At 33.7% G+C, this 18,892-nt stretch overlaps 3 protein-coding genes across 3 annotated transcripts; 1 reads left to right on the top strand and 2 right to left on the bottom strand.

Annotated features, from left to right (window-relative positions):
• The first annotated feature begins 2,240 nt into the window (after positions 1 to 2,240).
• LOC105159227 (uncharacterized) lies at positions 2,241 to 2,579 on the top strand. Its single transcript, XM_011076219.3, has one exon. The coding sequence runs from the start codon at positions 2,241 to 2,243 to the stop codon at positions 2,577 to 2,579; it is 339 nt and encodes a 112-aa protein (XP_011074521.1).
• An 8,194-nt stretch (positions 2,580 to 10,773) lies between these two features.
• Positions 10,774 to 11,661, bottom strand: LOC105159219 (uncharacterized). Its single transcript, XM_011076208.3, has one exon. The coding sequence runs from the start codon at positions 11,440 to 11,442 to the stop codon at positions 10,843 to 10,845; it is 600 nt and encodes a 199-aa protein (XP_011074510.2). The 5' UTR covers positions 11,443 to 11,661; the 3' UTR covers positions 10,774 to 10,842.
• A 2,835-nt stretch (positions 11,662 to 14,496) lies between these two features.
• On the bottom strand, positions 14,497 to 17,604 carry LOC105159212 (phosphatidylinositol 4-kinase gamma 4). The gene is made up of 2 exons (XM_011076196.3): positions 15,407 to 17,604; positions 14,497 to 15,140 (listed from the first exon to the last, which is right to left on the bottom strand). Exons 1-2 carry the CDS (start codon positions 16,784 to 16,786, stop codon positions 14,763 to 14,765), a joined length of 1,758 nt encoding a protein of 585 aa, XP_011074498.2. The 5' UTR covers positions 16,787 to 17,604; the 3' UTR covers positions 14,497 to 14,762.
• Between the last annotated feature and the right edge of the window lie 1,288 nt (positions 17,605 to 18,892).

The raw sequence follows: 18,892 nt of genomic DNA, 5'->3' as shown, positions 1-18,892 counted from the left end.
TTTGAAGTATGAGCTAGGTATCTTTTTTTTTTTTGGGTAAACGTAATTTTTATTAATAAAAAGGAAACATAATAGTACTACAAAGTTCTTTAGTTGGTTTCTCACTCGACAAGTCAAGCGATACGTCATAATCTAAATAAAGCACATGTACTAACAGACGTGGCTAGGTTAATACTAAAGATGCGTTGTTTGACATCTTCCATAATCAAGAAGGCCAACGTGACGGGAGTCTTCTCTTCATGCTCAAATCTCCTCAAGTTCCTTGCTCTCCAAATGTGATAAACACATGAGGCTAGTAAAGCTCGGTAAGCAAGGTTAACAATGTATTTTCCCTTTCATTTTCGTGTTGTCCATTCGATATCAGTCGTCCGATCTCTGTTGGGCCATGAAAAATGGACCAATTTGCGAACCTCGAAAAGACATCATCTGCTAAAGCGGCATTGAAAGAAAAGGTGACTATGAGTCTCTGTTGCTCCCACATTACGCATAACACAATCGCCGAGGTGAGAAACCATGCTTTATCCATCGTTGGCAGTTTGCACAAAATTGCCATCCATAAGATAAACGTATGACGTGAGATCTTATAAGTGCCCGAAAGTAGTGAAGTCCATCCTACTTTCGACCTCGGTGGATCAAATAATTGGATAAGGGTCTGTTTTGAAGATTGCCCGCTCTGAAATCGCCAAATGATACGATCCTCGCCTCCATGAATGTCCACCTTCTTTATGGAGGCAAGGTATCTTGTTTGAATAGGATTTGAACTGATTGGGTTGCAAAATGGAGGTTCACCTTCTTTATTTTGGATTTTCAGAAAAAAAAAATAATAATTAAGTGGTGTTATTAATAATATTGTTTATTTTAAAATGACAAAAGAAAATTTTGATTTGCAGAAAAAATAATTAAGAGGTATCATTAACAAAGTAATTTATTTAAATTTTATTTTTAAAAACAAAAAAGAATGGATAATGGGAAAATCACGGGCCACAACCTCAGGGGACATTATTGGCTGTCGGGGCATGGTGGCATGTCATATTTTAATAGCATATGTCACCTGTTGGATCACATTTTTTTTTTAATTCTATTTTTATAAAATAGGAGAACCAACGTGAACCATATTAATTTAATTTTTATTAAATAAAGTAAACGACATAATTCTTATATATTTCTTATATATATTAAATGAAATATAAAAATTGAAATCCAATTTGGTTGATACCACAAAATCCCATAGCTACATGTTATTTATTATTTCAATTGCTAGAACTAACCATTCTAACTCCTCAAGGGTTAGGATTTCTCTTCCACAAGTTATATCATCTCAATATAACACAAATTTACCATTAGTATTATTAATATTTTCATAATTTTGACGACCCTTCAATAATTAACCCAACTACTTAGTATTCGTTAACTTTTCATTTCTTTTAAATAATGAACTAATCAAAATGCCATTGTGAACTACAAATTATAATTTTATTTTTAAATTTTTCTGTAACTTTTTTTATGGATTAAGTGGATTTTTTTAAAATAAAATTTTCATCAGTCTCGTCCCATTTTTTTTATAATTTTTTTAATTTTTAAAAAGAAAAAATACAACAAGAGTAAAGTTAATAACTCTAGGCTTTCATCCAATAATTACATAATTTTGTCAAACATCAGGTGATGTTTATAATTTTACAAACAATAAAAAAATATTTATAATTATACTAAATTTTAGAACAACTCATCGTAAGTTACTCTTAATATTATCATACAAATGAATTTTTTTGACCCAAATTAGGTTTGGTTCGAAGCAAATATGATATGTAATTGGTGATTTTTTCTAAACTATAAATCATCTATAATATAAATATATTACACTCATCATATAATTAATTTAAATTCAATCCAACCCGATCTGAATTAGAATATGTGACGTATGTATAATGAAAAAGATATATTCCCCGTAATCCGAATCCGGTTGTTGGCCGCCCACAAATGTCGTGACTTAGAGGTAACATGTTGCTTTATTCCATTCTTTATAAATCATCAGACACACACACACAGAGATGGGATGAGTTGCATTTGTTCATCCCCCAACACACTCAAATTCCCTGAAATTCAGCTTCCAAATTTCAAAATAAGACAACCCCAAAAATGTCATCTTCCCTCCCACCAAAACCCCGTGACCCTTTGAATATCTCTCCCAACATTTCTCCCATTAAATACACACCCAAACCTCTCTCCTCTTCCGCACAACTATGGGAAATTGCTCCCTCAAAGCAGTCACCGATGCTGATGGAGAATCGCAACAGAGAGGATGCCAAGAGTCTGTTAGAGTTTCAGCATTCAACCGTTTGACGCCGGCGAGTTATGGGAAAACATCCGTCGAGGTGCTCCCGCCGCCTGGGGCCGGCGTTTGGAAGGTCAAACTGGTGATCGATCCCAAGGATTTGGAGCGGATATTGGCGGAGCAAGTGAACACGGAGGCGTTGATTGAGCACATGAGGATTGCCGCAAACTCAACTCCTAAGAGGGGGAAGAGCTCTTGGGGCGGCGCCGATGGAAGGCATTGCTCGATTATGTGTTCGTTTAAGTGATCCTGCCCCCGATTTGAAGAGAAGCTGTGTTTGATTATGTATCCTTATTGTGTAAAACATGTATGATTTGGTTTAGATGTAGGTGTTCCTTAGATTCCCACGAGCTTCTATTCTTACATTTTCTATTAGCTTCAAAATCTGGGGCGCTACTCTTATCAGCTTTAGAGTGAGTTTCTATCTGCCTTTCCTTTAATGCAGCTATACCTTAGGATCAACAAACTCTTAACTCAAATTCGATTTTGTGGGACTTAATAATATAACAAAGTGGAAAATGCAACTAATTCTCTTGTAGTATTGAAAATGAGCAAATTATCTCTATGTATAAAAATAAAAAATAGCAATTTAACTCCATGTGTCCCTCTTTGTTTTTTAAATAAAGGATTGCGTTGATTCATTTCAAAAAAGGATTAAATGCAATTTACTATGTGAAATGAGCAAAATAAATTCATGTGAAAAAGATTTAGCAAATTACTCCTTTCTGTTTCAAAAAATGAAACAATTACCCTCTAGCAATGGTTTAAATATGGAGTAATTTGCTTTATTTTCCAAAACACAAACACTATGTTTGTTTTCATTTTCAAATTATTTTTGAGACGAGTCAAAACACATAATTCAGAAACACCTTATGTAGGTGTTTTAAACTGTTTTAGCATAAATACATATGTATATATAAACACATACGTATACATAAATATATATAAAAAACGTGATTTTTGACTATGAATAGTAATTATTGTCTCTCAAAACACAACATTAACACATACAATGCTTATTTTAAATTAGTTTAAAAAACAAATCCAAATATACATGTTATCTCTAACACACACTTATTTATCTTTGTTTTTCTCTCTCTATTTCCACAAAACACAACAAAACACTCAAAAAATGAATCCAAACATTATGAAAGTTCTTTTTACTCATTTATCATATCACAATGAGAGTAAATTGTATTTCTCCTTTTTAAAAAATATATAGGGGTAAATTGCTATTATTTTTTTATAAGGAGATAATTTGCTCATTTGCAATATCACAGGATAAATTGCACTAAACTCATATAACAAGTGCAATCTACTTACGATGTAATTGGTGTATACTTCAAAAAACATGACAATCATATAATAAGTATATCACACTTATTTTGTAATTGATTTAATTGAACCAAATTTAATTTAAAATAAATTTTTTCCATGATGAATGTGTCTCCGAAATATATTTGACGACAATAATATTTATGTTGTTAGAATAATGAATTTAAAGTTTTATTTTGTAGAAGTTGTAGTAATAAAATATTGTCAGTAAATTGTGACCGTATACAATTAGTGGCGTATACATAGTGACAACTTAGTGATAATAATAATTTATTGCACTATATTTATATTGTCATTATAGATGTATCATTAAGTATCTACAATGACAACTTTGTACACAATTCTTATAACTAATAATTATATAGTAACTGACAAGATCAAAATTGTCATCACTTAATATATATTTTTTACGACAACTTTAGAATTATCACTAATGGGTACCACTAACCCAATCCGATCCACCTGAAATACGACTCATCATGAACTTGGGCAACAAGCACCTGATTAAATAAGATTCAACAGCAAACGAACTTGGACAAATGCATTGAGATGCAGGCTACTTCAAATATTGAAGTACAAACGGCAGACAATTGCCCAGATAAAGCAAATCAATTAACAAAAAACCTGTATAAGGAAAAAGTATCCATCACAAGAAACCAGATGATTAACACAGGAGTGCTCAGTATATGATCTACTTCTATTCATACTCAAAAGTTGAAGTAATTTTCTGTCAGACACCAAGGACATTTGTATGATACTCTTTAACAAAATATATAACGCAGTTCCAACTTTTCCCCAAATATAAAATCCTTGCCATTCTTTCCTATGTCTACCTCCAAGCTAACTGGCAAGTACAAATTACAAATTGCATCCTATTGCGAGGCATCAAAATCAAGCTAGAGCAAGCAGGAGGGCAATGGGTAGACACCTGCCCAGTGTGATCTATAGGACCATCCCCACATCAACTTGGGAGAGACACCTTTCAACTTGATGTACGGTTCGGAGGCTGTCAATTAGCACATGCATACTTGCTAGCTTCAAGTCCTAATAAGTCATCCTCAATTGGCCCACCTACTCTCATTCATTTTTCTGTATTAGTTGCAAGCCATGATAAGTCTCCTCTAGCTAGCGCATTCTTGATCGTTTCATTGGCTATGAGTAGTAATAGAGTTGCCTCTAGCAGACATTTTTACTTGGTTATGGTTTACATGCACTCACTTGTTAGGTGAAGTAGTCTCTTATCTTCTAGTATTCCTAACTTGTTTATTTCAGAGTACAATAGGTTTATCTTTGTTAGGCATGGACAATTATGCTTTGATCTTGAGTGAGAAAACTCTAAAGTATACCTAGTCAAGCTATCTATCCAACAAGAAGAAACGTATCAAGTTACCACCTTATGAAATTACTTATTTTTTTCTTAGGGAGGTACTATGTTTACTTAAGTGTGCAAAGCAAATATTATTTACACTTGCTGGTATAGCAAGAGTCAGGATTCTCGCCTATATTGCTATCACTAACCACTTGCAGGGGGACCACCATGCAGGTATATTGCAAGGACTAGGTTATACCCAACATCTTATTTCAACCTGCAGGAAAAAATAATATATTTGTATATCTATTTCAAAAAGCTTATAGAAACAAAAAGTATGCAAAAACCCAACAGCAAGTAATCTAACAAGTTGCAAATCATAAACAACAAAGAAAAAAGGGGAAAGGATAGAGTTCAAGGCATCTAGTGCAGCAAAAAAAATCAATTCAAGCCCACTCTTAGGAGGTACCGAAGGGTACGCTCTCATCATCGCTAGCTGGGGATTCCACCTTGAAGGGGAAAACCTCCTCCATCACTTGATGATCCAGGCCCCTTGAAACTCCTTCATCTTGCCCAACACGGGAATGAACTCCGGAAGCTCGAGGGGGACCTCTTCATCCGAGTCAAGGGCATCAGCTAGCCCAGCATGAATATCTGGAAAAGAAGTAGGTGCGGTAGAAGCAAGATAGCTGGTCCAGCAAACTGGAGGGCACAAGTCCAAAAGCCTCGGTAGTAGTACTTTAGAGCACTGCACTAACATGCTTTGAAAATCCAATAACTTCTTCAACTCCTCCAACTTGTTGGACCACATGCGATCCAATACTTTCTTTCCTTCCTCAAATGAGGGATAATCACAGATTATCTCTTTCTACTTTAGCATAGCTTGTTCCAAGTACTTATGGATGCTGCCAATTTCGTATTGCAGATGGGATAAGACTTACTTTGTGTGTCTAATCCTTCTTTTAGGTTGTCCTCTCCAACTCTTCCATTTTCTTCTTTGTCTCCTTCGTTCCTGGCCCTCCTTGCTCCATCCAGTCGAGCAGGGAGGCAAGGAGTATCTCAGTCAATCCAAGTCCAAATGACACACGAATGTTTTAAATGGCATAGGACTCTTTACAACAAACTCTTGCATTCTGTTATGTAAAAGATTATAAATAGAGTCTTTTGCAGTTATTTGGTAACATCAAGCATCAAACTCAAACTCTCACTTATTCACTCAACTCTCTCTCATTTTTTAGGTTATTTTAAGCTTATATTTTGCACTGCACTTCATAATTTATCATTATTCTCTCTTTGATTCAAGTTTTTCTATCATCTTTTTAAGTAATCGTTACTGACTTAAGCATCAGGGTGCTAAAATTTTTTTGTTGATCTTAGAATTTCTTTGAAAATCCGTCAATCCTTGTCGTGACGGTATACATTAGTAATAAAAGATTTAATTTTTTTTGTCAATTTTTATAATAATTTAAAATCGGCCAAAATTTAATTTAAAATTATAAACTTCATTGGTCTATAGGTTTCTAAATTCGTAATTAATTTTTTGCAGATTCAAAATTTGTGTGAACATACACGTCTACCTTCTTTTTTGTGCTTTTTATCAATCCCATGCTTCACAATGCCATCCGAATCCCAGATATGTCAAAATACTTAATTATTGTGCATCATTAATATTATAAAATCACACTCTACTCTTTCACCTCTCTTTCCCCTCCTAGAAATAATTAATATAATTATATAATTTGGATAAATGTTTTTCACTCTAACAATGAAACTTCTATGGAGATGAGAAGACTATCTCAAATAGTCAATATTAATTTCACATTAAACAAAATTATTATAAAATTAGTTTTAGCGTAAAAAAATTAGTGAAAAGGCGCACGTGGCAACCTACTCAGATGATTTTTGGGAGTAATATTGCAAATTATCCTATATTTTGAGACTAATATTGCAAACCATCCTATAAAAAAAAAAAAAAAAAACTTTTTTGGGCAAAAAATTTTCAAAGAAAGTTCGTAAATAGAAGGAAGACAACCTAAAAAAGTGGCATCGGAAAATATTTCGGACAGATAAGTGTTGCCATCAGAATATTTGTAATAGCTTTTCAACGGTTCGATTACTGCCTTCGGAAAATCCATCCATTGGATTAAAAATTAATGTTTGATTTGGGATGAAATTAGGGACCAAAAATGCGGATTTCTGATTGATTTTTTTGGGCCGAAATTTTTTATATTATCCTTCGAAAATCAATCAAAAAGTTTGTTCGAAAAAATTGTGATGTGTATTTTTATGATAGGACCAATTTTGCAATGTTTTTTTAAGATGTAGGACTAATATTGATTATTTCAGAAAGTATAAAACTAATATTATAAATTGTCTTATATTTTGGGAGCAAAGTTACAATTTTCTAGCCAGTTAATGGTTCAAAACTTTAAAGTACGTATTTGATTTTGTGGTTTGATTTGGAATTTAGAGATTGATCCAAGGGCGAGCCCAAGCCCATGCAGCCGACAGGGTTAGGGTTAGGGTTGGGCTACCTTTTGGGCTTATAGCCCATTAAGTTTTCTTTTATATACATATATATACATAAATATGTTAATTTATGAATTTTGTGATTATAATTTATATAAATTTCTCAACATGCCACTCGTTCTCGGGGTAATAGTGATAGGAATTAGTTGTATTTATATGATAATATGTATTTAACTGACAATGATAAATTATAATAATTTAATTTTTAAGATGAATTTTCAATAATTATAAAATTTTTAGATGAATTATATACATTTATATATATACATAATATAAAACAGATATGATTTGATAATAAATAGTAATTTTTGTCTACCAAAAATACAACATTAAAACATAAAATATTTATATATAAAAATATATAATTTTGACAATGAACAGTGATATTTGTCTCCCAAATCCCAACATCAAACTTACATCACTTATTTTAAAATATTTTAAACTACCCAAAAATACAAATCTAAACATATTATCTATTTTCAACCAAACTAACGTATCTCTGTTTTTCTATCTCTATTTTTAAAACACAAAACAAAATAACTAAAATACAAATCCAAACACAATGTAGGTATTCTTGAAGTTTTTGAGTCCAAACTGAGATATATTTGTTTCTTATTTTCTCTAATCCCTCGAGCTATAAATATCAATGTGTCAAACTGTTTGTATAGAGATTAATTTTTTTTTTTAAATAATAAGGGAGTATTTGCAATTATAACAAATCTCATGGGATGTTGCTGTTATTGGCAAAGCTAGTTATAATTTACTTTAAACTTTATCTTAGAGCCAAATTGATCAATTTATTTGCGCTTTTAATTAAGGGTAAATTTACAACAGCCTCTCCTGAATTTTATCATAATTATGAATATCTCCTCATTTGAAATATTACAAATACCCCCCTAATATTTAATAAAATTATATAATTTTTAGATGGAGGTATGAAATTATCAACTTTGCTCTTATTGTAATTTTTTATTTTTTATTTTTTAAATTAAAAACTTATAAAAGAGTCAAATGAGGTGGATGCAAAATTTTTAAAGATTAAAAAAAAATTATATACTTAGTCCATAAAAAATAAAAAATAAATAAAATTATAATTTTTAGTCCACAAGAGCATTTTGATCAATTATAAAAAACACAACTAAAAAATAAAAAACAAAGATGTGAATTATATAAATCATATGTAAATTAAATTAGTTGAATCTTGTAAAACATCATGTTAATACAAAATACTACTTAACAATAATAATAATAATATAAAAAATTTAAAAAGAATAACAAAATTTAAAATAATGACACTTGTGGTGAAAACAAAAATAGACAGGCTTAGTAATGTGAATTCGATAGTCGAAAATATTGTTAGTAATTTTTATTTTATTTAAGTTAAACAGTTTAGAATAAATGAATAATACTCATTTTGGTAAATATTTTTATTAATAAAAAATATTCTTGTTCTTATTTGATAAATATTCTTATTAATAAGTTTTTTAAATTTTTTATATAAAATTATATTAGTATAATATTAATTCATTTATCTTTTAATACAAAATAAAGAGAAGTGTTGTTCAGTAAACTTAAAAAAATTAATTTTTTTTTTTGTCAATCTCTTTTTTTCGTACCAAACAAGAAAAAGTATTTGAGATTTACTTCTCTTCCAATCATAAAACAACTTGAAGAAAACTACTATTCTTTCTTTTTCTCTCCTCCATTAACTTATATTTTTCTTTCATCTGAACCAAACGAAACCTCATATAATAATAAATAAAAAAAAACAAAAAATAAATTTTAAAAAAAATAAAGAGTATAAATAAATTAATGTACTAACAATTTAAAATTAAAATAATAAAGATAAAAAGATTTAACGTTTCAAAAGTATAAAAAAATCTACTAAAATAATTAATTTAAAAAAATAAAATAAAAATTATATATCGTAAATTATTAAAGAAAAAAACCCAATTGCTCCCGCCAAAGACCAACTCGATTCCAATCAGACCAACTCAATTTTTTTATTGGATCAATCGAATATTGAATCGATCTGATTCAACTCGACTCACTGTTCATCTTAAAAAATAATAATAATAATAAAAATAAAAGCATTGCTCGGATTTCAAGGGAGCGGAGACTGAGACAGACACAAATGTAGTCCCCATTGGTCAGTGCCATTATGGTCAAAAAGCGAGGCCGAGGCCCCACCGTATGTACTGCCGCACCCGATAGACACCACCCACCACAAATTGAGGTTGGGGGCCCCACTTGACCATCCTGCTTTTCCCGCCAAACCTCCTCTTCCAAATTTCTTCTTCCTATTTATCTCAATTTTCTATTAATATATAAACATTTAATAAAATATATAACGCAACTTGAAAATAATATATAACAATAAATAACCTTTGCATAAAATCTAGTATAAATATTATGAGATTTATGGTGCTATCTAATCAATTATATAATAAATATTGTATATATTTTTTATTTTATCGACAATATCTCCCTTAATTACAATGTAACAATACCTCCAATGACGTTAAATACTCTCCAGAGGTAAAAAAATATTCTATCTTTACCATATATGGAGAGAGAGAAATCTTAGACGATTCGAGCATATTGAGTAGAACTCGAATATTGTAGCTAGCTTAATTGTGGAGGATGTTAGACAGTGTATACTTAGCATTGCCTTAGATAACTCTGTTAGTACACATACACTTTATAGATTGTGGCGTATCTCTTGGCCTGTCGAGGGAAACACTACCTGATTCATGATTGTTGTACTATATCTTTTCCTATTTATGAAAATTACATTTACCGAAAAAAAATGTTCTATCTCATTTTCAACATTACACGATAATGTTACGTTAAAACGTGTAATGATATGTCAATCACAAAATAAGAGCGATAACAACATGAAATATCAAGGAGTGACCGAATATATACATTACCATTCCGCAAAAAATTGTTTTAAAATTGATTAAATTATCATACTCTACTAATTGTTAATGCAATTATAATACACTTATCAAATAATTAATTTGAACTTGTATGGACCTAATTCAAACTAAAATTTGTACTAATCGGTCACTAAAAATGTGCTTAACATGGGAAATGTTTAATTGGAATCGAGATTGACTATACTTGAACTAATTATATGACAAATATATTTATCTTGTGATTGGTATGCATTTTAAAAAAAATAATTAATAATATAATAAATTATACTTATTTTGTGATTAATTTAATTGAGAGTAACCTAATTGTGTTTTGTACAGTTTGGAAGTAAAGAAACCCCACAATCACGTTGATCATCAAAGGGAAGGGAAATAGGTAAAAGGAGAAACAACAGTAACTAACAGTGGAAGCCTAAAACGGATCCATCGCTAACAGCAATAGACACCCGACAATCCGCGCGGGCCTCCACATGGTGAGTGAAGAAATGCAGAACGCGAACCCGACCCGCCATCGCCAGCCTCGACTCCACCTCCATGCTCGGTCCCACACGGAACCCGCTGAGCCCGTCAGTCACGGTGGGGCCTACGCTCTCGGGCTGCCCTGAAACCGAGAGCGGGAAGGACTGAACTGAAAAAGTGGCGGCCATGTACTGAGTTCTCCCGGCCTGGATCTTTCCGGCGGGTATGAACATGAAGCCCACCTGGCTGCCGGCGTAGATGAGCTGCAGGGAGCTGTCGTAGTGGGTGAAGACGGCGCGGTTGGGATTGTTGACGGTGACGTACTGGGAGAAGGTGAAGCTGACGGTGGAGTTGGCGGCGGAGAAGGCGGGGAGCTGGATGGCGTTGACGGTGAGGACGGGGTCCTTGGGCTTGAAAATGGTGAAGTAGACGATGAGGGCTATGATGACTACGAAAACGAGGAACACGGTGGCGACTATGCAGGAGGCTAGGTTTGTGCGGCCGGTGGGTGGTTTCCGGGGATGGTGAGATTTGCCCATCTGCTGATATGACGCTTGAGATACGGTGCTGCTGTTTCTGGTTAGGGAATTCGTTGTTGGTGCAGAACTGCTGCAGATGAGATTTAGTGTGTGTTGTGTGTGTGTGTGGATGAAGAGAGAGAGAGAGAGAGAGAGGTGAGGTAAAGCGCAGTGTGAAAGATGAGACTTTTTGTTGAATTGGCTGTTGTGTGAATTTTTGTGGGAGCTCTTGTTTGGATTCATCTTCTTCTGGTTTCCACACACTCTTTCTTTTTTGTTGTTTTCTTTTTGTAATGCATTAAATTATATATTTATTGATTTATTTTTTTTTGTCGTTTTTGCATTATATAATGAATTTAAAAAGTATTTGGCTACATTTATTTGGGTGCCAAGTGTTGGGAATGACTAATGCACCTTTCCTTGTTCCATATATAAAATAGAAACAACCTTTTTTTATATATATAGATATATATTAAACTATCTTACTACCTTTAGAATGAGAAGTGTGGGTAGTTGTATTTTGGAAGAATCACTCGATCCGGGTTGGGCACGCGCGGTTATATATATTTTTTGAAAAATTACATTCAAATATTTCATTTCTCACTTTTTTAGACTCTCAAGTGACCAAGTCTCCTCATTCTCATTAGCCGAACTTTTAGCTGCTGTTTAATGTAAAAATCCGTGTAAATTAGGGATTTGATTTTTATGGCTGGTGTATAATCCAACGTCCTCAAGCAACCGAGTTGTTTGCCTATAAATAGCCTCAGTTCCTATGCATTTGAAACACACCAAAATCCGAGAGCCTCTTCTCTTCTATCTAATTTATCTTATTTCTCTTGTGAGTGTTGTTTGGTTCATTGTTTCAAGTTTTCTTCCACGAGTGAGCGTGTAAGAGAATTATAGATGTGTTAACCTTGGAGAGCAAACAGCTTATACTATCTACACCACAGTAGTACTGAAATTTCGCTTTCAAGGCAGTGGTTTTCCACGGCACAGTCTTTTATTTTCCAACACGAACAAGCTGAATTCAGCCAAATTTTTAGGCTCGAACTTGATTTTTTCTTTTTTATTTTTATTTATTTATTTATTACAAGGTTGTGTTGCTAGGATTAAATTGAAAATTTATAACCCGAGTAATATTTGGTTTTACATTTAGACTTTTTGGCAATAGAAGATTTGAAAGTGCAAAGATTGTATAAATGTGGTTTTTATTGAAATATTGATTGAAATATTAATTTAATTATATAATTGATGCTTTTATTAGGAGGAAAAGAAAAAAAAAACACAAAGAAAGGGGCAATTGTATGTGGTAAGGGAGTGGGGGACAGTAGCCTTGATATTGGGTAAAAGTATGCAAAGGCAGGGAAGACCATTCTATTATTCCTTCCTGTAAAAGCGCAAAGTGGACGTAATCGTGTTTCTACTTTTGCTGTGTCTCTACCTTAAATAATAATGATACTAATAATTAGTGAGTGTACCATATTTTATGCATGCATATAATTTTTATAAAAATAAAATATTTTTTAAAATTATATTATTTATTTTCTATAGAGTTATAAATTATCTAATATATATATATATAAGATAAAAATAGACGAGAAAAAAAATCTACCAAAAGGTCGTTATGAAACTCATTATGAATGGGGAAGTTAAAAACAATTATTCATTTCACAAAAAATAAAAAAAATTAATATACCAATAAATTGAAGACACAGATAGGATGCTTTTCAATTATATATAGGGAGTGTTTGCAAGAATTTCTGCTTTTAGAAAAATGATTTTTGTGGAAAAAGTTAGAAATTTGTAATAGAATTAAAAGTGGATATTGTTTGTAAAAAAAAATAAAAAGCAGATATAAGTTAAATTAGATAGTGTTTGGAGAAAAATCACTTATAAAATAAACTTAATTGATGAATGTCTATTTTGTCCGTAAGTGTTAAAAATATATTATCTTTTTGTTTATCATTTCACTTGTTGTTTGTCACTAAAAACTATTTTTTTTCAGAAAAATCATAAATTTTATTTTGATTAGAATTTAATATTTATGTTTCTAAAAATATTTGAAAAAATGTGGTGAATTTAATCATGCTCCCACTAAGTATATAATTGTTGATTCATACACAAAATCTAAACTTGCATGATTGCAGAAAAAATCATTTTATTAATTAATCAAATAATAATATGTGAATGAAATAATGTAATTATATGATATAGCACATAAAATATTAAATATGTGAACGTAAAAATTTAATTATTGTTAAAATTCAAATTATTTGAAAACTCCGATATCAACTTTAAACATAAAATTTTAAAAATAAATTAAAAAGAGTAGAATTGAATTAAAATTATTATAATAAGGGTAAAGTTGGCCTAAAAGTACTTTATTCAGCCATTTCAAAAGCAAAAGTCGGCACCTTAAATACTTCAAAAATGCATTTTTTTAAATTAGAAATTGAAAAGCGCACACAAACACTACCATTTAATATAGAAAAAGGAAAGAAGATAAATGGGAATTACTTATTTTGTTAATAGAGGCCAAAATATTGCTTTACACGGATTGAGAAAGAGTAAAAGGACATAATGGCCTTTTCATGTTTATTCAACCAAATAATTTAGGGACATGTGCGCGGCTGTCCCTTAATCGATATGATTATACGTAAATTTTTTATAATTTAATTTATTGATTGTTCAGTGCAATAAATGACAAGAAAACTTCGTCATACTTTTCTTTCTTTTTTCCGAAACCTGTAGAAGAGCAAGGCAATCTGCAAGAATGATGCATCATGAGTACGATTCCTAAGAATTTGATCAATACAAGGTAGAGAAACCTTCACATTTCTTGCTGAATGCAAATGGACTGCACAGGATACAAGCACAAGCATTGTCTGTCTTCCTGCGCATCATTTGACAACAGTAACTTGTGCAAATTGCAGTGCGTCGTCTAAGATTCAACAATGATGTTCTTAGAACCTCATTACATTACACAAGAGACGGCTACGTTATTATATAAGTTGTCTGAACCACATTCGTATGGGGACTATGGGATGCCTGAAAAAGAAAGGGAACATAAAGATGTAGCCGTCTGTCTATAAACACTTTCTTTTATTCAACATCATCATTGTTGCAACTTCTTGTTCAAATGTTACAAAGTAGTTCAACCGACCGTTTGCCTGACAGAAGCTGGGATAAAAAGGGAAGGAAAATACAATAACAAGAACAAAAGGGCACAAAGAGAACTAATAAAGTAAGGCCTCTTTTCTCCTTGGCACCAGCTTCAGTCCATACAGGTTGGTTGATCCGTTTTGTATATACAGTTATATGCTTAGACACCCCATGGAGTATTACATCAGGAGTTTTACGAGTGCTGCATCCATGATCCTGGAAACAGTTTCAAGAAACACAGCTTCGCTCGTTCCTGGAAGCACGGAGTTCTGTGCATCATGAACAATCTCCTCTATTATGGATTTCTTGTTCAAGGTTTCTCTGCACATAATGTTTCCTATTGTGAAAGGAGTGAGCCCTCTTTCTGCCCCCTTTTTCAGAAGCATGGTAGAAATACGCAGAGTACGAGCACACTCAGGTGAAAGATCCAATCCGTAGAACTTGAGGATTGCTAGATCTTGCTCAGCGTCAAGTGACTTTATGTAGTCTACTGTCTCTTGGGAGAATGGCTGGCGGGCTTGTGGCCAGTAGAGCCAATCAAATGTGCAATCTTCGAACTGCAAGAAAGATGAAAACAATGTTAGTCTAGAATAACTATAACCAGAATTACGCATAATTTTCAGGACATGATTGATATTTAACGGCACTAAACAGCCATCCACAATTCAATAGCAAGTTTGCATGTGTGCGGTTTTCTCTCATAAACCTTGTTAGCATTTCCATTTGTGCATGCTGAGGCATTGGCTGGAATTGCTCACATTCCAGGTAGAAATAGGGATAAACATAAAGCTTAGTTAGAGTTTAGAAGGGAAAGAATATTTACCTTTTCAGGCAAGCAGTAGCCATGATCAATTGGGATCAAGACAATTCTTCCAGTTTCATGGTCTTTGTGCAGCAGAATGTTTCCGGCATGTCTGTCTGCATTTGCTGTTCTCATGTCAAAGACACTGATCTTATGGACCTCCTCCACAGGAAAATCTCTAGGACCCATGTCTTCACAACTTCCATGATTCTTCATAAACATCTGTAGTGATCCAGTCTTGATATTTGCATCTAAACCATCGAAACCTTCTGGATGGTTAAATGCTTTGTGCAAGCATTGCACCATTACGGTTGGTGGTACACCAGCAAAACCAATTTCATTACAAGAGAAAAACTTTGGACCAGTCTTTGGATGGTCCAATATATAAGCTGCAACCTCCCTCAACGCGCCTTCTCCAACTCGGGTACCCCTCTTCAACCCTTCACCATTAGTTGATAACGGAAGGCCTTGAGGATTATTGACAGCTAGAGGTTCCTCATCAATGGGCTTAAAAATGGAGATATACTTGTTGCCGGAGGCATCTTGCATGAAATAAGTTCCCCCAGTGCCCTCAGATGATCTGACCGGTTGTTTGCCTCGTGCTAATCCTTCAAACACTGATTGTATCATGTTCCACAGAAATGGAGGCAACTTCACTTGTGGGTTTACTATGATTGGTTTCAAGAAAAAATCTTTGTGGAGAGGTGGTGGAGTCCTCGATAACACTCGAAGCTCCCTTGGTGGATTCTTGTCATTATGGGCTTCGTCTGTTTTTTCATTCCAATTTGGAGCCACAACGGAGAGCTCAACATCTCTCTCGACCGCTTTAGTCCGAACTTTTGCAGATTTCTGAACTACCAAATGAATGACAGCATCAGTATTGTTGCTAATATCATGAATTAGCCTCTGATCTTCAAGCTTCTCACCATAGCAAAAGATTTCCGGATCCTTAAGATCAAGAAAACCTTTTCCTTTCTTGGTGATCCTACGCTTTAGATACCCTACATTCCTGTGCCTATCAACATGAAACTCGAGTTCTTTCCCGCACGTTGTTCTAACACTGATCAATAAAAGATCAGAGATCCTCAGTGCCAAGTGCAAGACATTCCCACTAGTGATGCCATAGTCTTTGACAAGAGAATCAGTTCTTGACAGCTCTCTGCCTCCAAAAACTAACTTCTGCTTCTTCACTACAAAACCTTTACATGCCTGTATCCTAAGCTTCACTGATGCAATCGAATCCGACTCCATCACACGCATGGGAATCACCGATCCCCCAACTGTGATGTAGATGACAATCGACTCACTTGAGCTAAAACCCAATCGTCTATTCAGACAGACAGCGGACGACCTTGCTGTCTCTTCGCAGACTGGACTCCGAGCAACATCAACAGCAGACATTATAATTAAAATCTATGTTACCGTCTCCCTCCTGTTAATCTAGGACCTTTTTCTTCTCGGTTGCCTAAATTAACAACGTTCTATTAGTACATCCACCTATCTCAAAATCCCAGCAGATGGAAATACAACAGAAATTGATCAAGAGCCCAGTACAAACTCAAACTCTAACAAGGGAAAGAAAACAATCTACAACCTTAATCAAGAAATGTGTATATATGGACATACACAAAGCAACCAAAAGACACTGTAAAAAAAGGATCAAAGCCCAGCCATATAGAGTTATCAAAATCACACAAAAATTGAAATTTTGATCAACTCTACAGTAGAATGAAAATTGCCCACCAACCAAACACCTCCGAGGGAGAGGCTTGAATTTCAGAATAGTTCAGAACAAAAACAAAAGAAGAAATCCCGCTGCAGTTTTTGCCCTGACCAAAAAGATCAGATCCAAACCTATACTTAATGCTTCAATCCAAGACTCTCCCTCTCCTCCCAAAACAACTCTGGGTGGATTCTTACCCCCCAAAAAACAAAAAAGAGGAAGAATCAGAATCCAAAAGGGTGCCCGAAACTGAGGTTATATCTGCAAAAATGACAACATTGGGAGGTGGCAGAAACTTGCCGAGGAATACAATCGGCAATGTTTCGCCTCATTTTTGCTTTGTGTTGGGGTAATAATGGCGTTGTTAAGATTCAAAAAGAGAATTTACGGGATGAAAAGAGGAGCGATTTTCGCGCAGTAAAACTGAGCAAGGAAGGAAAGGAGAGAGGGAGAAATGGAGCGGAATTATAGCCGTTGGCTTTGTTCTGTGCTTTTGACTCCATGACTTTAATTTTCTGTACATTGTACATTCCCCCAACGCCAACGGTCTTCATACATTTTGACTAATTTTAATTCATCCCTCCCATTTGCCACCTCATCTCCTACCTTTTCTCTCAACATTCAATTAGATCTTGACCATTTTTTTTTTTATAATTACATTTCCCTTTATACTATAGTGTAATTATACTTAAACTCTTGTAATTTGAAAAATTACATTTTCCGTCTAATAAATAATCTTTTTCATTAGTCAAAATTCGACGAATTTACTATAGATTGTACATTGACCCAAATTGACTTATTATTGATTTATTGTCTGTCAAATAAATTTTTTTATGATCACATTACACTCAAATGTCTTCACGTGTTAATGCATGTGAGAAGGTATATCTTCACCGTTATAAGGTTAATTTCGTCGGAAAAAATTTATTTGACCTACGATAAGTCAGTAATACGTCAATCAAGGATAAAAATAAATTTTCATCAATTTTTTTGTTAATATCAACAAATTCAGTAACTTTTGTCTAATGAAGGAACTAATTTATTAGATGGAAGTAAATCTCAAGGGTGTTAGATGTAATTTCTCAAACTACAGGGTATCTATGTGTAATTACACCAAACTTCAAGGGAGATGAGTTGCTATTTATTGATTTGACTATACATAACCCATTCCCTCTAAAAAATTCTCTCTATAGATTTGATCTCACATGGTGTGTTGTTGTCTAGGGTAAACTTCTCATTTCATTTATTATTAAAATTATAATCATATCATTGGCGACGTCTATTGAAAAACATTATCCCAGCATTGAGAATGCAAACCAGGTCTCAAGCTCGCGATGTTCATAGGGTGGTGTGGGCACCACCGAAGAAGCACAAGTGAATGGAGTAGGTCAAGCTCCACCCCATGAACAACACCCCGTGGGATAGCCCATCCACCCTATGAACAAGCCCCATCCAATGGAGAAAATCCTACCACCCCAAGAACAAGCCGCACCTCCGCCCTATGTAAAGCCATCACTTCTAGGTGTTCTACCCCAAGAAGCAATGATATAGCTGATGCAAGACACTTTATTGGCTTTGATCTGCGATGCATCCACCCGAGCGACTGCACAAGCCATGGCTTAATTTGCAGTGCAACACCCAGTCAATCTGTCCCCTCCTTCGCCTTGCCCAAGTCGAGGAGGAGCAGATGTAGGAAGAGGTGAACAACATAATTTTTCAGCCCGAAGTTGCTCAAACACAAAAGAAAAAAAAAATCAAATTAGGGTATTATTGTCACAATAATA

This window comes from Sesamum indicum, linkage group LG1, assembly GCF_026168435.1.
Source record: "Sesamum indicum cultivar Baizhima isolate 11 linkage group LG1, ASM2616843v1, whole genome shotgun sequence".
NCBI classification, from domain to species: domain Eukaryota; kingdom Viridiplantae; phylum Streptophyta; class Magnoliopsida; order Lamiales; family Pedaliaceae; genus Sesamum; species Sesamum indicum.
The sequence above is the reverse complement of the archived record's forward strand: the minus strand, read 5'-3'. Positions and strand labels throughout refer to the sequence as shown.